The 17,769-nt window shown below is 40.7% G+C and overlaps 1 protein-coding gene and 1 long non-coding RNA gene across 2 annotated transcripts; both read right to left on the bottom strand.

Moving 5' to 3' along the window:
- Position 1: 1 nt before the first annotated feature.
- On the bottom strand, positions 2-592 carry LOC136948359 (uncharacterized). Its single transcript, XR_010877235.1, has 2 exons — positions 464-592; positions 2-125 (listed from the first exon to the last, which is right to left on the bottom strand). It is a non-coding gene; the product is annotated as an uncharacterized lncRNA (long non-coding RNA).
- A 1,388-nt stretch (positions 593-1,980) lies between these two features.
- On the bottom strand, positions 1,981-16,368 carry LOC136948291 (interferon-induced very large GTPase 1-like). Its single transcript, XM_067242495.1, has 11 exons — positions 16,335-16,368; positions 15,923-16,052; positions 11,805-11,909; positions 11,326-11,421; positions 10,478-10,781; positions 9,746-9,779; positions 9,322-9,588; positions 8,960-9,229; positions 7,901-8,167; positions 7,498-7,776; positions 1,981-7,382 (listed from the first exon to the last, which is right to left on the bottom strand). The coding sequence occupies exons 2-11, from the start codon at positions 15,976-15,978 to the stop codon at positions 2,695-2,697; spliced, it is 6,366 nt and encodes a 2,121-aa protein (XP_067098596.1). The 5' UTR covers positions 15,979-16,052; positions 16,335-16,368; the 3' UTR covers positions 1,981-2,694.
- Positions 16,369-17,769: the final 1,401 nt, after the last annotated feature.

Raw genomic sequence — 17,769 nt, 5'->3', positions numbered from 1 at the left:
AGTTTTGGGGTTTCTGTGATTTTTAGCCTTTTTTTTTTTCTTTTTTAAGAATGAGACCACATATAATGCAGCAACATGCGTGCTCACTTGTTGTGTTTACTAGGGTGAAGATCTGACATGTGGGACTTTTATACACAGGAAGTCTGTTTCTCAGGAATTCCACTATCTCTGCCTTATCTTTCACACAAAAGAATGTTTACTCCTTATTCAATTACATGCACAACTACGTTTGTCCAACAATCTCCCAAACAAAGCAATGACTCGTACTGCTGGGTCTGCACACTCTGACATCATCATGCTGGGTCTGCACACTCTGACATCATCATGCTGGGTCTGCGCACTCTGACACCATCATGCTGGGTCTGCACACTCTGACATCATCATGCTGGGTCTGCACACTCTGACATCATCATGCTGGGTCTGCGCACTCTGACATCATCATGCTGGGTCTGCACACTCTGACATCATCATGCTGGGTCTGCACACTCTGACACCATCATGCTGGGTCTGCACACTCTGACATCATCATGCTGGGTCTGCACACTCTGACATCATCATGCTGGGTCTGCGCACTCTGACATCATCATGCTGGGTCTGCGCACTCTGACACCATCATGCTGGGTCTGCGCACTCTGACATCATCATGCTGGGTCTGCGCACTCTGACATCATCATGCTGGGTCTGCGCACTCTGACATCATCATGCTGGGTCTGCACACTCTGACATCATCATGCTGGGTCTGCGCACTCTGACATCATCATGCTGGGTCTGCGCACTCTGACATCATCATGCTGGGTCTGCACACTCTGACATCATCATGCTGGGTCTGCACACTCTGACACCATCATGCTGGGTCTGCACACTCTGACATCATCATGCTGGGTCTGCGCACTCTGACATCATCATGCTGGGTCTGCACACTCTGACACCATCATGCTGGGTCTGCACACTCTGACACCATCATGCTGGGTCTGCACACTCTGACATCATCATGCTGGGTCTGCACACTCTGACATCATCATGCTGGGTCTGCACACTCTGACACCATCATGCTGGGTCTGCACACTCTGACATCATCATGCTGGGTCTGCACACTCTGACATCATCATGCTGGGTCTGCACACTCTGACATCATCATGCTGGGTCTGCACACTCTGACACCATCATGCTGGGTCTGCACACTCTGACACCATCATGCTGGCTCTACGCACTCTGACATCATCATGCTGGGTCTGCGCACTCTGACATCATCATGCTGGGTCTGCGCACTCTGACATCATCATGCTGGGTCTGCGCACTCTGACACCATCATGCTGGGTCTGCACACTCTGACACCATCATGCTGGGTCTGCACACTCTGACATCATCATGCTGGGTCTGCACACTCTGACATCATCATGCTGGGTCTGCGCACTCTGACATCATCATGCTGGGTCTGCACACTCTGACACCATCGTGCTGGGTCTGCACACTCTGACACCATCGTGCTGGGTCTGCACACTCTGACATCATCGTGCTGGGTCTGCACACTCTGACATCATCGTGCTGGGTCTGCACACTCTGACACCATCATGTTTTTCAGACTTGTATAAATCGATCCTGTGGAAAGGTAGGTTGTTGATGTTGATGAACTGGAAAATAACATTTTCATGTGAACATGTGTTGGAATGACTGGATGGTTGTAGCTTAGTGGTTAGAGTATTTCACAGCAGACCAAGAAATCACAGGTTCAAATTCCCCCTCCCCTTTTAGGTCTGCTAAATTAATACATTGTTATAATATTTGCAAAGGCCTACATATGATAAAGAAATAATGACTGACAGATTGATTTGTTATCATGTTCTTTATTCCAATCCGTCAGTCATTTATTTGCTGGAGTTGTACTCAGTTCTCAGTATGCGGCAACACAATGTAACAGCGAAACTCCGTCTAATAAAGGCATAAGAGTCAAGGATCCTCTTAGCTGTGCCTTTAATAACAAAACTGTTATAGATGCATTCATGAATCATGAGTGAAACTTTACAAAAATGATAATAATACATTAGCAATTCAATAGTGTTGCTGGTGAAATGACAAGGTCCAGTAACGATGGCTTACTGATTCATACTACATGCAGCAGTTTGTACACTTTGTAGAAACCAATGTATACTTTGAATAAACCAAAAGGTAGGCATTTCTACAATAGTAGAAATGCATGAATATACGATTATATATTATATACGATTATAATACGGCACTTGCACATACACCATAGATTTCACTCTATTTTAGCTAACATAAGCTTCACACTAGGTAAGCACGCTATACATCTGAAATTACAGCATATGCTGTAGAATATGAAGTTACATAACACTGACAATGACAGTACAGATGAAATGTAAAAAAAAAATATGGCAGTAAATGAAATACATGTCAGCTCATTGGTCTGCTTGAGAATAAATTGCTGCTTTAAGGACCCAAGAGCTACTTTCTGTACAGACAGGTGACTTCCTGTTCAAACAATCACTTCCTGTTCAAACAATCCACCTAGGAGGTGCTAAAAGAACTCAAAAGACAGAGGCAGGACAGGACTCATTCATCTTAGCAAGACAAAGTGAGAACAGGAAGCTTAAATGTTGAAGTCCTATCTTGTGATGAAACCAGACAAGTGTGGATCTACAGTACCTTTGGCACACAGTCTGCATAGTGGTAATGTTAGATTGGGAAATTAAAATACTCTGTCAAACTCTTCAAAGCCTGATCACTTGTGATTGCTTTCCAGTCTTCTGGTATATCAGCTGGTAAGGCATTATGTATTCCTGAATACTCCTCGCTATGCTTCGCAAAGAGGTAATTCCAGTAGTTTGTGACAGTGTTGTCTGGGTTTATGGTCCAATCTTTGAAATATTCTTTATATTTCGGAAACAAACAGAAATTCCCTTTTGTTTCAGCACAATGGAATTCCTCTTTACCCTTGATGAGATTTGTGCATACATCTCCACAAAGTTTTCCTGACTCGTTTGTTTGATACCCGCCAAGTCCCACAGGTCGGTGGATTACAGAGGAATGTGTTGAATGACCCTCTATCTCTACATCACATGGGGTCATGCAGAATGGACACATCTTACCACAGCCAAACATCTTCCTCATCACTTTTTCCAAAGGACATTGCTTTAATTTGCTCAACTTCTTTTTCACATCTGAATCTGTATAGAACTCTTCTCTTAGAGAATCCTCCATTTCTTTGACAGACAATGTCAACATTTTGAGGAAGTCTTCTTTCTTGACAACCCCTGAAGTCAACCCTGTTGTACCATCGGGAATGACCAGCCAGGCTGACAGTTGTCTACGTAAATCCTGAATTAGCATGTTTAAATTCTGATCCTTCATGTCATCTTCATTTTCGCTCTTCAAGGACTTGTCAACAGCGTGGTTAATCTTTCTACAGATGTTCTCCAAAAGTTCGACCTCCATGTTTACAAGGAGGTTTCCATCTGAAAAGTGTGCCACTGCTGCATTAAGTATGCACTCAAAAGCAAATCCCTCATAATAATCAATGCACTTTGTAAATGCACAGAAGTCTGCTAATATCAGCTGCTTAAAAATGCTAAACTGAAAGTGTTTCCGTGTACTAATATTCACATCACCATTGATCGACTGAAGAACTTCCAGAATGTCTTGTCCCAAATGTTTGTAGATGTATTCTCTAACAGCAGGTTTAAAACAAAGCTCTGTGAACTCATCAGCCTTTCGTTTGCACAGATCTTTCCTCTGGTAAAGGTCCTTAAAGTCAGCCAAATACTGAGGCTTCAGGTCTTCCAGATTTTGTTGTGGGTCATTATTTCTGATGAAAGCCTCATGCATGCTCTGGAATTCCCTCGCTGCATGCCCACAGATGTGTATTTTCAGAGCCGCAGATATCTCAGCACTGATGTGCAACTCACTGTGCCAAGCAAGGTTCTCATCTATTAATTCAAGTAATTCTTTAGTCTGAGTGCAGTGATAGTCCATTCTTTCATTCACCTTTTTCTCAATAAAGGTCTTGGACTTGCGTATGATTTCATCAGCAAACTGTTGTTTATTTTTTCTTTTCATCTTTTGATTTCCATATCCTTCTCTGTCCACTGTCTTCTTGATATACTTTTTCAAAACATTTCCATCTTCCTTCAATTCAAATTCCTCAATCCCACATTTGTCAATAGGATTTGCCTCAGTTAGCATCTTCCAAATATTTGAACCAGTGTTCATCAAGTTTTTTTCTAGAGCCCTATAGACATCTTCGGAAACATTGTGACGCTCCAAACCGCCAAACAACAACCCCCTTATGGTTTCGTTCCACATTTTTTTGAATTCTTCTTTTACTTCCTTGTTGGACATTTGGTGGTTTTCTTTACTGCATTTCTTAACAAGGTCAGACACTTTTTTCTCCACAGTATCTTTATTGTTTCTGTTGTTGATCCCTAATGTGCATCTTCTCATATCCACAGCCACTTGCAGTTTTCTCTCAAGAGTTCTGTTCATGAGCTTCTTTTGGTGCTTTGCACTAATCTCAAATTCTTCTCTGTATTTCTCAATCAGAGCAACATTTCCTTGCTCACTGTTGTAATATTTTGTCACTTTGTCGAGAAACTCTGTACCTGCCTTTTCTAACTCTTTGTCTAAATCAGTTTTCAACTGGTGTAAAACACTGTCCAGGCCAGATATTTCCTCAGAACTTTTCAAGCCGTAGTTTAATACCACAATCTCTGCCTTTACCAGCCAGTTGTACATGTGTTTTTCAAAGGTCCCCTCCCATTGGTTGAACTCCACACACAGCTTGTTGTATGCCTGAGCCACAAGGCTATTGCGAAAGCTGAAGATGAATTTCTCATGCTTTATAGCTGTCCACAAATGTTGTAACCACTCACAGAAATCTGGGATGGTTTCTGCGTCCACAGTTAGCTTTTTGAACGTATTGCTCAATTGCTGTTTAAGTTGGTCTACAGCTGCACTGTAACCCTCATTGACTGGTGCCATGGGTGGACTACCATGCCATAAACCAGGGATGTTGCAGTTCTCTTCAGGTTTGTTGGTGATGATATCAGTGAAAGCACATTCATCAATATTTTCCATCCTGCTTGCAACTTTTGTCATTTCATTCAGCTGTTCCAACAGGAGATTCTGTTCCGTAAGGTTTTTGTCAGGAGCAGAGATATCGGTTACATTCTGGTGCACAAACTGACAACAGGGTATCTTCCTGGACTCTTTCATCCGGAGGAAAGCATGAGCTACGATCTGCAGAGTGTCTTTCATGTCTGCGTTGTTTTCCATAGCAATGTTGACAATGGAGATGTCACTCAGTCCAACCACCAGTGTGGCCAGCTCATTATCATGTTCATAGTTGTTGGTTATCTGTGATAAATGCAGAGCCTTCAAGCCCTCTGTATCGATGACCATGATAAAGTCACACTTGATCACATGTCTGAATTCGTCTTTGACCTTGATGAGCTGCATGAAGGCTCCTCGGGTGCATCTTCCACTGCTGACAGCAAACTGAACACCAAACATGGTGTTAAGAAGAGTGGACTTCCCTGAACTTTGGGACCCTAGAACTGAAACTACTCTGATCTTGTTGTTGGGTTTGATGAGAGAGTCAAGCTCTTTAAGAACATCTCTTATCCACTTTATTGGGATGTTAGACGCATCTCCATCCATGAGTTCTAGTGGAAAACCTGCCAACATTAATTCAGCACAGATTTTTGGAAGTTCTTGAATTTCCTGTTTCCTCTCAGAAGTGGTATCTGCATGGACCAGGGATGCCTCATACAGCTGGGCAAGTTCTCTTATGAAATGTTCCGTACCCAAGGAGCTGGTCAAGATCATCTTTTGTAAATTGGATCGAAATTCTTTATTCTCAGTGGCTTTCAGGCTTTGCTCTCTATACTGCTTCCTGAGTTCATACTGCTGACTCCTCGACTTGTGGTCTAGAGTGATCTTCATCCACTTGAGGAAATACATGCGCTCCTCTGTTGAACTTTTCAAACCCTTGACGAATTCTCTGATGCCTTTACTCATTCCAATTTCCATTTGCTTCTTTCTCAGTTCATCTTTCTCTTGTTTTAGTTCTCTTAAGTACACCTCAATGTTTTTGGAACCTGCTTTTTTTCTCTTACACTCTTCCTTCTGTAGTTCAGTGAGTTTTTTCCAGGTTTCTCCCTGTAGAGGTAGCTGGATGCTCTTGTAGTTGGGTATGTCAGATACCTTATTTGTAATTTGGGCTGCATTAGCCTTTGCTGCCTTGCATAGACCTTTGTCTTCATCCACGAGGATGTCAACATTTCTTGCAAATTTTGCGATACTGTGTACTTTAATTTTGAGGGGTTTTGCCTTCAAAAGCTCTGTGATTCCAAGCGAAAGCTTTTCCACAAGATCTGCATCATTCATGGTTTTGTTCCTATTTATAAATTGAGCACTGTATTTCTGGAATTCGGCAGTTTGTTTCTTGAAATAGTCTTTATCATTGCTCAGAGACTGAGAGTTAGACACAATGAAGAGTTTAGTTTTCTCTTTGAGTTTCATGTCTGGAATACTTTTATTCAAGTCCAGATCATCACAAAACACAAAAAGGGCAGCTGAAGTTTGGCAGAGAAACGTAAACTGTGTTGGAAAATCCTTGAGATCTCCACGAAGATTAGCCAGAGCTAAAGCCTCAGGGAACACATCTATGTTTGCATTTCCACTTGGCAGATACCAACTAATTTCCACCAATCCATTAGAGATCATCTTTGGGATGTTTCCACCTCTCATGTTATGGTGCACAAATGTGTTGTGGCTCTGTTGGGAATTGCTGAGAACTTCATTGAGAAACTTTGACTTTGACAAGCTGCTGGCTCCACATCTAACAAAAGAAATCATTGGGAGGGCAGTATCTACAATACCTTTCTCCACAAATTCTTGTTGGTCACCAGGACAGTGAGGTCTAAACTGCTTAACTATATCCCTCATGGCCCACAACATCAAAGTGCTTTGATGTGTTTCAGGGTTGGGCAGCAGGAGAGGAACAGCAAACTGACAGAAGGACATTTTCTGACTGAGCTCCTGCTGTAAGATACCATCCGAGCAAAGAAACAGAGCAGTTATGAGGTCCAGAGGGTTAATGTCCTTTAGACCAAATGGCATCTCCTCATTCCTTGATGCAAGCCTGCATTCTGATAAGTGTTGGCCAGTGCAACATTTGAGATTTCTAGCAGTCATGTTCGCCATTAACAGCTTCTTTAAAAAGAGCTGTAGTTGTGATGGAAGGTGTGTTCGAACTTTTTCAGGCCAAACATTCTCACCAATCTGTCTAACTCCTTCCATTGTGAGCTTGTTCGTACGATGATCTGTAAGTCCCAAGTTGTCTAGTACACTCTGCAGACTCAAGTCTGCAATAAAATAGACAGAATTAAATAAGATACTGTTCACAGTTGTCAAATGGTCATTATTTTGTTTTTTAAAGTCGCAATTGGTATTTTCTTCAGGTTTGAAAAGCTGACTTACTTGTGCGTTGTTGTGTTGAGGTTTCTCTCAAGCTTGTACTGCCATTTTGTAGCATGGTGACTACATTAAAGGTGTATAATGTTCCTGATTTGAGGCCGGAAATAACAGCACTGTTAGTTTTACTTTTCTGTTCTTCTTGCTCTTTTAGCTCTGCGTTGCAGGAATACTTAATGGTGAATGAATATGACACATTGTCCATGTTAACTGGTTTGTACCAAGACAATTTGACAGATTTGTGGTCAACCTTCTCCACCCTCAAGTTTTCAGGAGAAGTTGGTTCTGAAAAAAGGACATTAAGTAAACCATCAATAACAACATGCACCTGAGGTGAGGGAGGTAGAACAACTCTTACAAAACCACACAGACAGAAAGCAAACATTTGCAAAACAATCTTTGCTCTCACCTGTATACTGTTTTGTTTGAACAAACTTGCTAAGTTGTTTATTGTCTCCAATGGTTGCAACTCTAATGTCATACTCTGTGCCAGGCATGAGGTTAGTTATGTCATAGGATGCCTCATCAACAATATTGTGGCTAGAATGTCCACAAGAAGCCCATTCAACTCTGAACTTTTGTGGTTGTTCTTCTGGACAATCAGGTGGTGGCCAGCTCAGTGATATTGAGGAAGTTGTTACTGAGTGAACAGTTATGTATCTTGGGGACTCAATACCTGAAACACAAACAATGATAAGCAGTTAGTTGCCGGTTCGATTCCTGGCCGTGCAAAATGACGTTGTGCCCTTGGGCAAGGCACTTCACCCTACTTGCCTCGGGGGAATGTCCCTGTACTTACTGTAAGTCGCTCTGGATAAGAGCGTCTGCTAAATGACTAAATGTAAATGTGATTTGCAAGTAAGAACAATGTTAAATCTTTGCCCCAAGTGGCAAATCTTTTTTGAAGAAATGTGCGAAACATGCCTTATTGAGGTACTCTAACTTATCAGAGAGGGGTTGTGTATGATAATTGGATGTGCATGAGTGTTTGAGGAAGCCCTAAAATAATTATTTGCCTGAACCACAACTTTTTACTGGAAATAAGTTATTTGAGTCTGAAATTGGGTTGTGTAGTTAGTTACTCTTCAACACACAAGTCATACATTTACATTTAGTCATTTAGCAGACGCTCTTATCCAGAGCGACTTACAGTAAGTACAGGGACATTCCCCCGAGGCAAGTAGGGTGAAGTGCCTTGCCCAAGGACACAACGTCAGTTGGCATGACCGGGAATCGAACTGGCAACCTTCGGATTACTAGCCCGACTCCCTCACCGCTCAGCCAACTGACTCCCTAATACTAATTCCTGGTTCGGAATGAATCCGAGCCAGGGGACAACCGAGACAACTGTCAGGTTGACAGGTGCAGGGATACCTAATTTACAACAATTTCAAGAAGGCTCAAACAATGTGTACATGTTTCCAAAGGTAAATTTTGAGATCTGTAAAATGGGTATTGTGCATCTTACTAGTGTATATGGTTGTAGAGACAGGTTCACTTTGTCTTCCATTGTTCATCACAGCTGAGACTCCAACAGTGTACTGCTTGTCAGTCTGCAGGTCAGTCAGTGTTGTGTGGCAGACCTCAGTGTGTATTGCCAGAGGCTCTGTCCCTGGACTGGTGCAGGTCATGATGAAGTGGTGAGGAACATATTCCATTTCTGGAGCTTTGGACCAGCGAACATCAAAGGAAGTTGCTTCAGAACTGCCAACTGTAATGTCCCTGGGAGGCGGGACCACTGAGAGAAATTTAGATTTGTTTAAAGACTTTTAAAGGCAGAAAGAATTGATAAAACATATGAAAGTCAAAGACAAGCATAGTTCACTTTACCTGTGTGAGTAGCTGCTAAGACATATTTACTGTATTTGCCATGGTCCCCTTTTGAGGCCACTCTGAACTCATACTTCTGACCAGGTTGGAGTCCAGTTATTTCCACTTTGTACATGTCAGTTACTTCAAGACTCTTCAGTTCTCCATCACTCTCCCAGGCCACCTTAAATGCCCTGGGTCCTTTCAGGCCCTCTGGACGCCCCCACCTCAGAGTCACTGAATTGGCCTTAACAGACAGGAAGCTGATCTCTCCAGGAGGGGGCAGCACTGAGAAGGGACAGAGGGATAGGTTCAGAGGGGCACAGCATGAAGAACTGCAGAACTAAAGGCAACACAACTGCACACTTTGTCATTATTTTAGGTGATAAATGTGTGATTTTAAGAAATGGTCTTTGACGTTCAATTTCCCAGGACACAAACCTACAATTATTTGAGGCTGGTTCCTCTGTTCCCTTGCCCTGTAGATACATAAACCAAAAGGTTTTTGAATCTGTCAAAAGACTCATCACATTACATTGCTCTCTTTAGTCTTTAGAACTCTTAATCCGACCTGTGTCAACTACAGTGCAAACGATTTGCACTGTAGTAAGTAATACATTTACATTACATTTAGTCATTTAGCAGACGCTCTTATACACAGCGACTTACAGTAAGTACAGGGACATTCTCCATGAGGCAAGTAGGGTGAAGTGCCTTGCCCAAGGACACAACATCATTTTGCATGGCAAGAATTCAACCGGCAACCTTCTGATTAATAGCCCCATTCTCTAACCGCTCAGCCATCTTACTCCCTAATAGTAATAATAAATCTGATCCCAGGATCTGATACCTTTGTGCTTACCAAGTAGCAGTTGCTTGCCATGTTCAAAATATGCCTTTGTTCAAAATTACATTGCGTTATATTGTACACCTGATAAATTAATCACTTAATGACTTTTGTTGTTTACAAATGTATTAATCCAATGTTTCTAATCTCATATTTCCTGTATTGCAAAAGGTCTAGTTCAGAGGTAGAGGGTTGGACCCGCAGGTTCAAATCTCCCCATGTACGTCGCTTTGGATAAGGGCCTGCTAACTAAATACATTTTATTGCAAAATCCTTTATAATCTTAACAGAGTTTTCTGTTCAATGGAATAAGAACAAAAACCAAACTACCTTTCCCCCAGGTAATTCTGTCTCATGGCGGATGTTGTGTCCTTGATGCCGCGTTACTGAACACTGACTACAGACGAACATCTGGTCAGTCAAGCAGAACACCTCCAGAGGTTTGCAATGTTCCTCACAGGGCTCCAGACCTCTTGGCACATCCACTAGCTTGTGTTTGTTGTAGCGTGCTTCAGTGTAGTGCTTCCTGACGTGAGTCTCACAGTAGGAGTTACTGCAGGTCTGGCAGGACTTCACAGCTTGTGTCTCAGTGTTAAAAAACTCAGAACAGGAGTCACAGAGCACATTTCCTGACCTATCGTTAATAAGAAGAAATAAGCATACGGTCACTTGTTTTGACTTATTGATTCCTACACTGACTCAGAATTAAGCTAAAATAACAGTAAGTACACACCCCAATTTCAACAATACCCTGCCAATATTTCAGCCAAACACTCAAAGTGATGCATGAACATGGCCGATTCTTATACACAAATCCTTCCTGTATACATCAGAGTGCATTGAAGCACTCAGACATTATGAATTTCTTTACCTGGAACTGAACTTGTCTTTGCCTTAAACAACCTGTTTGTACCTGGCCAAAACCACTTGGATTTTTCTTTCTTTACTTTTAACGATCATTTATTTATTCTTATGTTGTTGTCATTTCTGTTACAACAATTTCCTTTATGAAATTCTACCTCATCTTATGACCTGTATTGCTCTGATTACCCCTGTATGACCCTACTTGTCTGCCTACGCGTGATCCATAAAAAGACTGTACTTGGATTCAGTTAGAGTCCTGAGTGTGTTCATTACAACTGAAGACCATTTATGACATCTATTTTAAGATTCCTTACTTAAAGTGAATGGGACGGTCAATGGATTTGTCACTCGGTGCTGTACTGGTAGTTGGTGATTCTGGTCTGGCAAGACGGTCTCTGCAGATCTGAGTACTGATAGTGACAAAGAAAGCCATCAATCAATTCTTACATTTAGTCATTTAGCAGACGCTCTTATCCAGAGCGACTTACAGTAAGTACAGGGACATTCTCCCCGAGGCAAGTAGGGTGAAGTGCCTTGCCCAAGGACACAACATCATTTTGCACGGCCGGGAATCGAACTGACAACCTTCAGATTACTAGCCCGATTCCCTAACCGCTCAGCCACCTCCCTCCCTGAATTCTTACATCCAAATAAAATCAAATCTTATTTGTATAGTCCTTTTTACAAGCACTGTTACAGAGGGTTTCATATATGCCGATAGAACTGCACCTAAACCAACATTAGACTCTTAATGAAGACAAGGGAAAAAAATTGTAATTAAACTATTATTTACCTTTCTTGGATCACACCTCCCTCTTTGAAGTTACTGGGTTCCTCCATTGACCAGTCACTCTTCATGGACATATAACTGGTAGATTCCGGTCTCTCTTCATCCATCCTAAAACAATGCAGCAATATAGTCTCAAGAATTAACAAAAACATTCAAAAACAATTTTTGATAATGCAGTCACATGCAAACACATGATCAACTCGATTTATCTAAGGGAGGATTTAATAGGCTTTGCCTTGATTTCAGAACTAGCTGTCCTAGTCTACTAGTCATCTAGTAGACTAGGACATCTCTCTGAATACCTAGCTAGAATACTACCTAGATTTGTCTTCATACACAACCATCATGTAGAGATACCAGTTTCTGTTTCTGATGAAAGTTCTTCTTTCCAAGTTTCAGTTCACAATTTCACAGCCTGCAGTACTTTCTGTATGCACTTAATTTTTTTTTGCTTTGGATAAAAGGGTAAATCTTAAAAGAGCAGTGCCAGGACTCCATTAAGATTCAGACTTTGAAAAAAAAAAAAAAAAAAAATACATGCACAGACACAAAACAACTAATTATTTATTTTAATATTGCCCTTCTCCAAATATAAACATTTCCCCTGAGCTATGATTTATGTCTGAATCTGGACCGAGCTGTAACTTTGATTCTGGTTGCGGGCCTGGTTAAAACATAAGGGATATCAACCATTGGTTTTCTTCTCTGAATGTCAGTAAAGATTTTGCAAGAATTTGCATATAGGCTATTCCCTTGCATATACTTTCTTGTTGTGATGTTTAATAACAAAGTGTGGGGGACAGATTTGCCTTTTTCATGGGTGGGACATGTATAGCTGACTGGCATCCTCCTCCATCCTCCACTGAACTATCATTCATTAAGATAAACATGGTTCTGATAAAACAAAATATTAAATCAACCATATTGTGACCAAGCCCCCACCCCTCGCCCCTCGGCTTGAAGCAACGGCCCCGGTGGATGTAGGTGGTATTGCATTTCGTGTTTGACTTCCGACTCTTCCGGTCGTTTTTATTCTATTAACTCCAGTCAACATTTACAAAACTATCTCCCCCAATAATTTTTGTTCGATTCTCGAACCTGGCTCATACTACTAGCTTTTTCATAGAATTATTTTTTTGAAAGTTTGAAACCAATCTGAAATGGGTAAACTAGCACCCCATTTATTTGCTTACGTCAATAAAAGTTGCCTGCAAATGTGCTCGCGGATACTAACAGGGCACGAACACAAAATTTTTCACGGCCGGGAATTGAACTGACAACCTTCAGATTACTAGCCCGATTCCCTAACCGCTCAGCCACCTCCCTCCCTGAATTCTTACATCCAAATCAAATCAAATCTTATTTGTATAGTCCTTTTTACAAGCACTGTTACAGAGGGTTTCATATATGCCGATAGAACTGCACCTAAACCAACATTAGACTCTTAATGAAGACAAGGGAAAAAAATTGTAATTAAACTATTATTTACCTTTCTTGGATTGACCAGTCACTCTTCATGGACATATAACTGGTAGATTCCGGTCTCTCTTCATCCATCCTAAAACAATGCAGCAATATAGTCTCAAGAATTAACAAAAACATTCAAAAACAATTTTTGATAATGCAGTCACATGCAAACACATGATCAACTCGATTTATCTAAGGGAGGATTTAATAGGCTTTGCCTTGATTTCAGAACTAGCTGTCCTAGTCTACTAGTCATCTAGTAGACTAGGACATCTCTCTGAATACCTAGCTAGAATACTACCTAGATTTGTCTTCATACACAACCATCATGTAGAGATACCAGTTTCTGTTTCTGATGAAAGTTCTTCTTTCCAAGTTTCAGTTCACAATTTCACAGCCTGCAGTACTTTCTGTATGCACTTAATTTTTTTTTGCTTTGGATAAAAGGGTAAATCTTAAAAGAGCAGTGCCAGGACTCCATTAAGATTCAGACTTTGTAAAAAAAAAAAAAAAAAAATACATGCACAGACACAAAACAACTAATTATTTATTTTAATATTGCCCTTCTCCAAATATAAACATTTCCCCTGAGCTATGATTTATGTCTGAATCTGGACCGAGCTGTAACTTTGATTCTGGTTGCGGGCCTGGTTAAAACATAAGGGATATCAACCATTGGTTTTCTTCTCTGAATGTCAGTAAAGATTTTGCAAGAATTTGCATATAGGCTATTCCCTTGCATATACTTTCTTGTTGTGATGTTTAATAACAAAGTGTGGGGGACAGATTTGCCTTTTTCATGGGTGGGACATGTATAGCTGACTGGCATCCTCCTCCATCCTCCACTGAACTATCATTCATTAAGATAAACATGGTTCTGATAAAACAAAATATTAAATCAACCATATTGTGACCAAGCCCCCACCCCTCGCCCCTCGGCTTGAAGCAACGGCCCCGGTGGATGTAGGTGGTATTGCATTTCGTGTTTGACTTCCGACTCTTCCGGTCGTTTTTATTCTATTAACTCCAGTCAACATTTACAAAACTATCTCCCCCAATAATTTTTGTTCGATTCTCGAACCTGGCTCATACTACTAGCTTTTTCATAGAATAATTTTTTTGAAAGTTTGAAACCAATCTGAAATGGGTAAACTAGCACCCCATTTATTTGCTTACGTCAATAAAAGTTGCCTGCAAATGTGCTCGCGGATACTAACAGGGCACGAACACAAAAGTTCACATTGGCCGATAGCCGATTTACCTGGAGCTGAAAGAAATGGCTTGAGTTGCCTGCCCTGTTGTAGCAAGTTTAGCAAATGGTTGTCACACATACATGAAATGTTCTTAATATAGTTTATTCCCGTTATTTTAAAATAGATTTGATTTTTCGTAAAAACGTTCATGACATGATGGCAAATATTATATTATGTTAAGCGTGAGCATAGATTGTTGACATGTGATTAATAGTACTTTAACTGATAACCACAATAGGAAATGATATATATATTTAAATAATATTAGTCTTGGCTTCAGAAGCTTTTGTTAAACACACTCATTATTCTTTTTTTTGATCGTGTCAAAGCCAGACTGCTTTTGTGGGACAATGAAGGTCCTCAGTGACTCTATGTTTCACCCACACTTATATCTGATGGAAACGTCTTGTATATAGTTCTGTTAATATGCCCCTTTCAAAGGCACGTTCAATAAAGTAGATTATATTTTAGACACACTTCTCAATTTATTACATTATTACCAAGTCTTGTTAGATCACGTTAAATCCATTAATAGGCGTTTGGGTTAGGGTTAAACCTACAATACCAATTGAACATATAAAACACAAGCCACATTTCTACACTGATGTTAAATTGAAGGCATTGTGATTTTCGTGGCATTTCGTTTGAATATAAAGTTGACAGTAAGCTATGGTAAGTCTGCATTATGGAAGATTTCTGTTACAAAATAACTATTAAGCTTTCTTTGCCTGGCGAGAACAACGACGGACCTAAGTGTTCATGTTAACAGTTTATTTAATCCGATACAATGCGTTGGAAATCATACTCAAATCACGAAGAAAAAAAACAACATATGTGATGAGTTCCATCTAGACTAGCCCTATATTTAGCCCTATAGCCTATTTCTAAAAAACAAGTGAAAGGAATACTATACAGTGACAGCATACATTTCCGTAAAGTTTGCATCATGTCTCTGATTCTTATCGGACTTGTACCCCATTCTGCCACTGCAATACCTTAGCTCACACGCTCGCAACCATATAAATCTATGCTCGCGACTGGTTGTCGCAAAGTATGACGTGTACAGCTAGTTGCAAGCGTGCACGAGGTCTCGGAGCTAGGGGGAAAAAGAGCCACTGTTTAAAACTAGACCGGAAGAGTCGGAAGTGGAAAGAAGGCGCGGTACAGTTTCGTACTCTCGCTTGCCTCACTGCGCCACTGAGCACTTTTCATAGAAATGAATGGGGACGCCATCTTGGAAGACAAAAGTTGCTTCCTCTAGTTATATTAGTAACTCTATGATTGTGACAGATCACAGTCGCTAGAGTTAGGATCCTACTTTATCTGTCCTGAGCCAGTCATTACAAAACTTAACAAAATTGGACAGCTGACTGAACATTAACGAATTTATCTCATTCTTACCTTTTTACAGGAGAGGTCATGTGCTCCTTGGTATGTTCTACCGGAGTTCCTGCCATGTTTGTTTGGATTGCTTCCAAACAAACTCTAGTTGAACCTTCTGACCCAAGAAGCACCGAATCACGATTTATGTCTGCAAATTTACAATTCACAAACTACCATGTCAAATGGAGGGCGATGGATACCGACCTTATTTTAAGTTATCCTATCACGTGACGCACTTCAGACTTGGGCTACGTTGGCTACTGTAATGCGCAGACACAACAATAAGATAAGATCAGTTTGAAGTCATTTTTAATCACTATGAACGGCCCAAATCTATAAAAACCGAATCACCTGTTAAGTTTACGCAACCTAATAAACACAGCACAATAGATATTTGAATAATAATAATAGGCTAGCAGTTATCACCTACCTTTCAGAGACAACCAGGATCGAATTGTCCCCAAATTAATTTCACTTTCACTTATCGTGTCGGCTCCGCCTCTACAGTAGGCTAATACAGACAACAACTATTTTTTTCCCGATGGATTATCATAAACATCCTCTCCTGCATGTGGACATTGTACCTATTTGACTCCATCATTTCCAATTACTGTGTTTTATTTCGTTTTTAATTTCATTTTATAGAAGCTACACAAACACACAGTTATGAACGATAACTATAAACGATACTATATTGTATTTGCTAAGCCTGAAACATCTGGATGCAGTGTGGCATGATGGGTTATATGTCCTCAGAATATAGGCTAATTGATCAGGATGACCTTGTGTTACACTGAGAACCATAGACTGCAATTAAGGTATTTTTACAGTCTATGCTGAAAACACCTGTTAATTAAAGACGCATACGTGAATGTTCCTTTTGTGATCATGAAAACGACACACCTATCATTGGTTTTACATTTAGTCATTTAGCAGATGCTTTTATCCAGAGGTTTTAAGTCATGTAGCTTATTGGAATGAGTAAACACGCAGTTAACGGACATACACACTAATACCAGACCCAAATTCTTCCATTACTTGTCTTATTTCGATTTAAAGACGAAAGTGTTCACATAAGCACTTGTAGTGCCACTTTTCTGTTAGTACTGCCCTCTGATCAGCTTCCTGTCTGTGACGTCAAATTGGGATGACCCATGACTACGACCAGCAACGATAATCTGCATGATGTGCTTCTACAAACATTAAACTGAAGGATAGGCTACGACCACGTCTGGTTATTCTTGTCTCAAAAATAGTTTATTAACATTGTTCATGTTCACTTAAAACATTCAATACAACACTGTAAGTTTACAAAGCCGTCTTACAATGAGCTTTACTATGAATCTGGATTGATATACTATATCATCTTAAATACTTTCAGAAAAGAGATGTTACACCTACACAGAGCATAAACGGGTTCCCAAAGTTAAGTGTGTTAGTGCGTGTGTGATGTACAGTGTGAGTGAGTGTTTGTATGTAAGGGTGAGTGACTGTGGTTAAGTGTAGGTGAGTAGGTGTTGGTGTGTGTGTGTGAGAGAGAGAAAGAGAGCGAGAGTGAGTTTGTGTTATAGAAACCAGGGTTGCTCATGCAGCATTATAAAGATAAGGTTAGCTTTAGCGTAGTTAGCATACATAGCGCGGAGCGTCACATCTCCAGGTGAAGCCTTCTTTGATCAGACTGACCCAGCATCTGATGCTGCTCTCTCAGTCTGGGTGCTCTCATGACATCTTGTCCTTCTCTGCTTTCACAACAAACCCTTGGCATCATTCACACTGGCATGATGCTGCAGTTTGTGACCATCATGCTATACACACACAAACACACACGTAGAAGCAAATCCCCATGGTTACTAAGCAGTTTTCAG

This window comes from Osmerus mordax, chromosome 1, assembly GCF_038355195.1.
Source record: "Osmerus mordax isolate fOsmMor3 chromosome 1, fOsmMor3.pri, whole genome shotgun sequence".
Classification (NCBI taxonomy): domain Eukaryota; kingdom Metazoa; phylum Chordata; class Actinopteri; order Osmeriformes; family Osmeridae; genus Osmerus; species Osmerus mordax.
The sequence above is the reverse complement of the archived record's forward strand: the minus strand, read 5'-3'. Positions and strand labels throughout refer to the sequence as shown.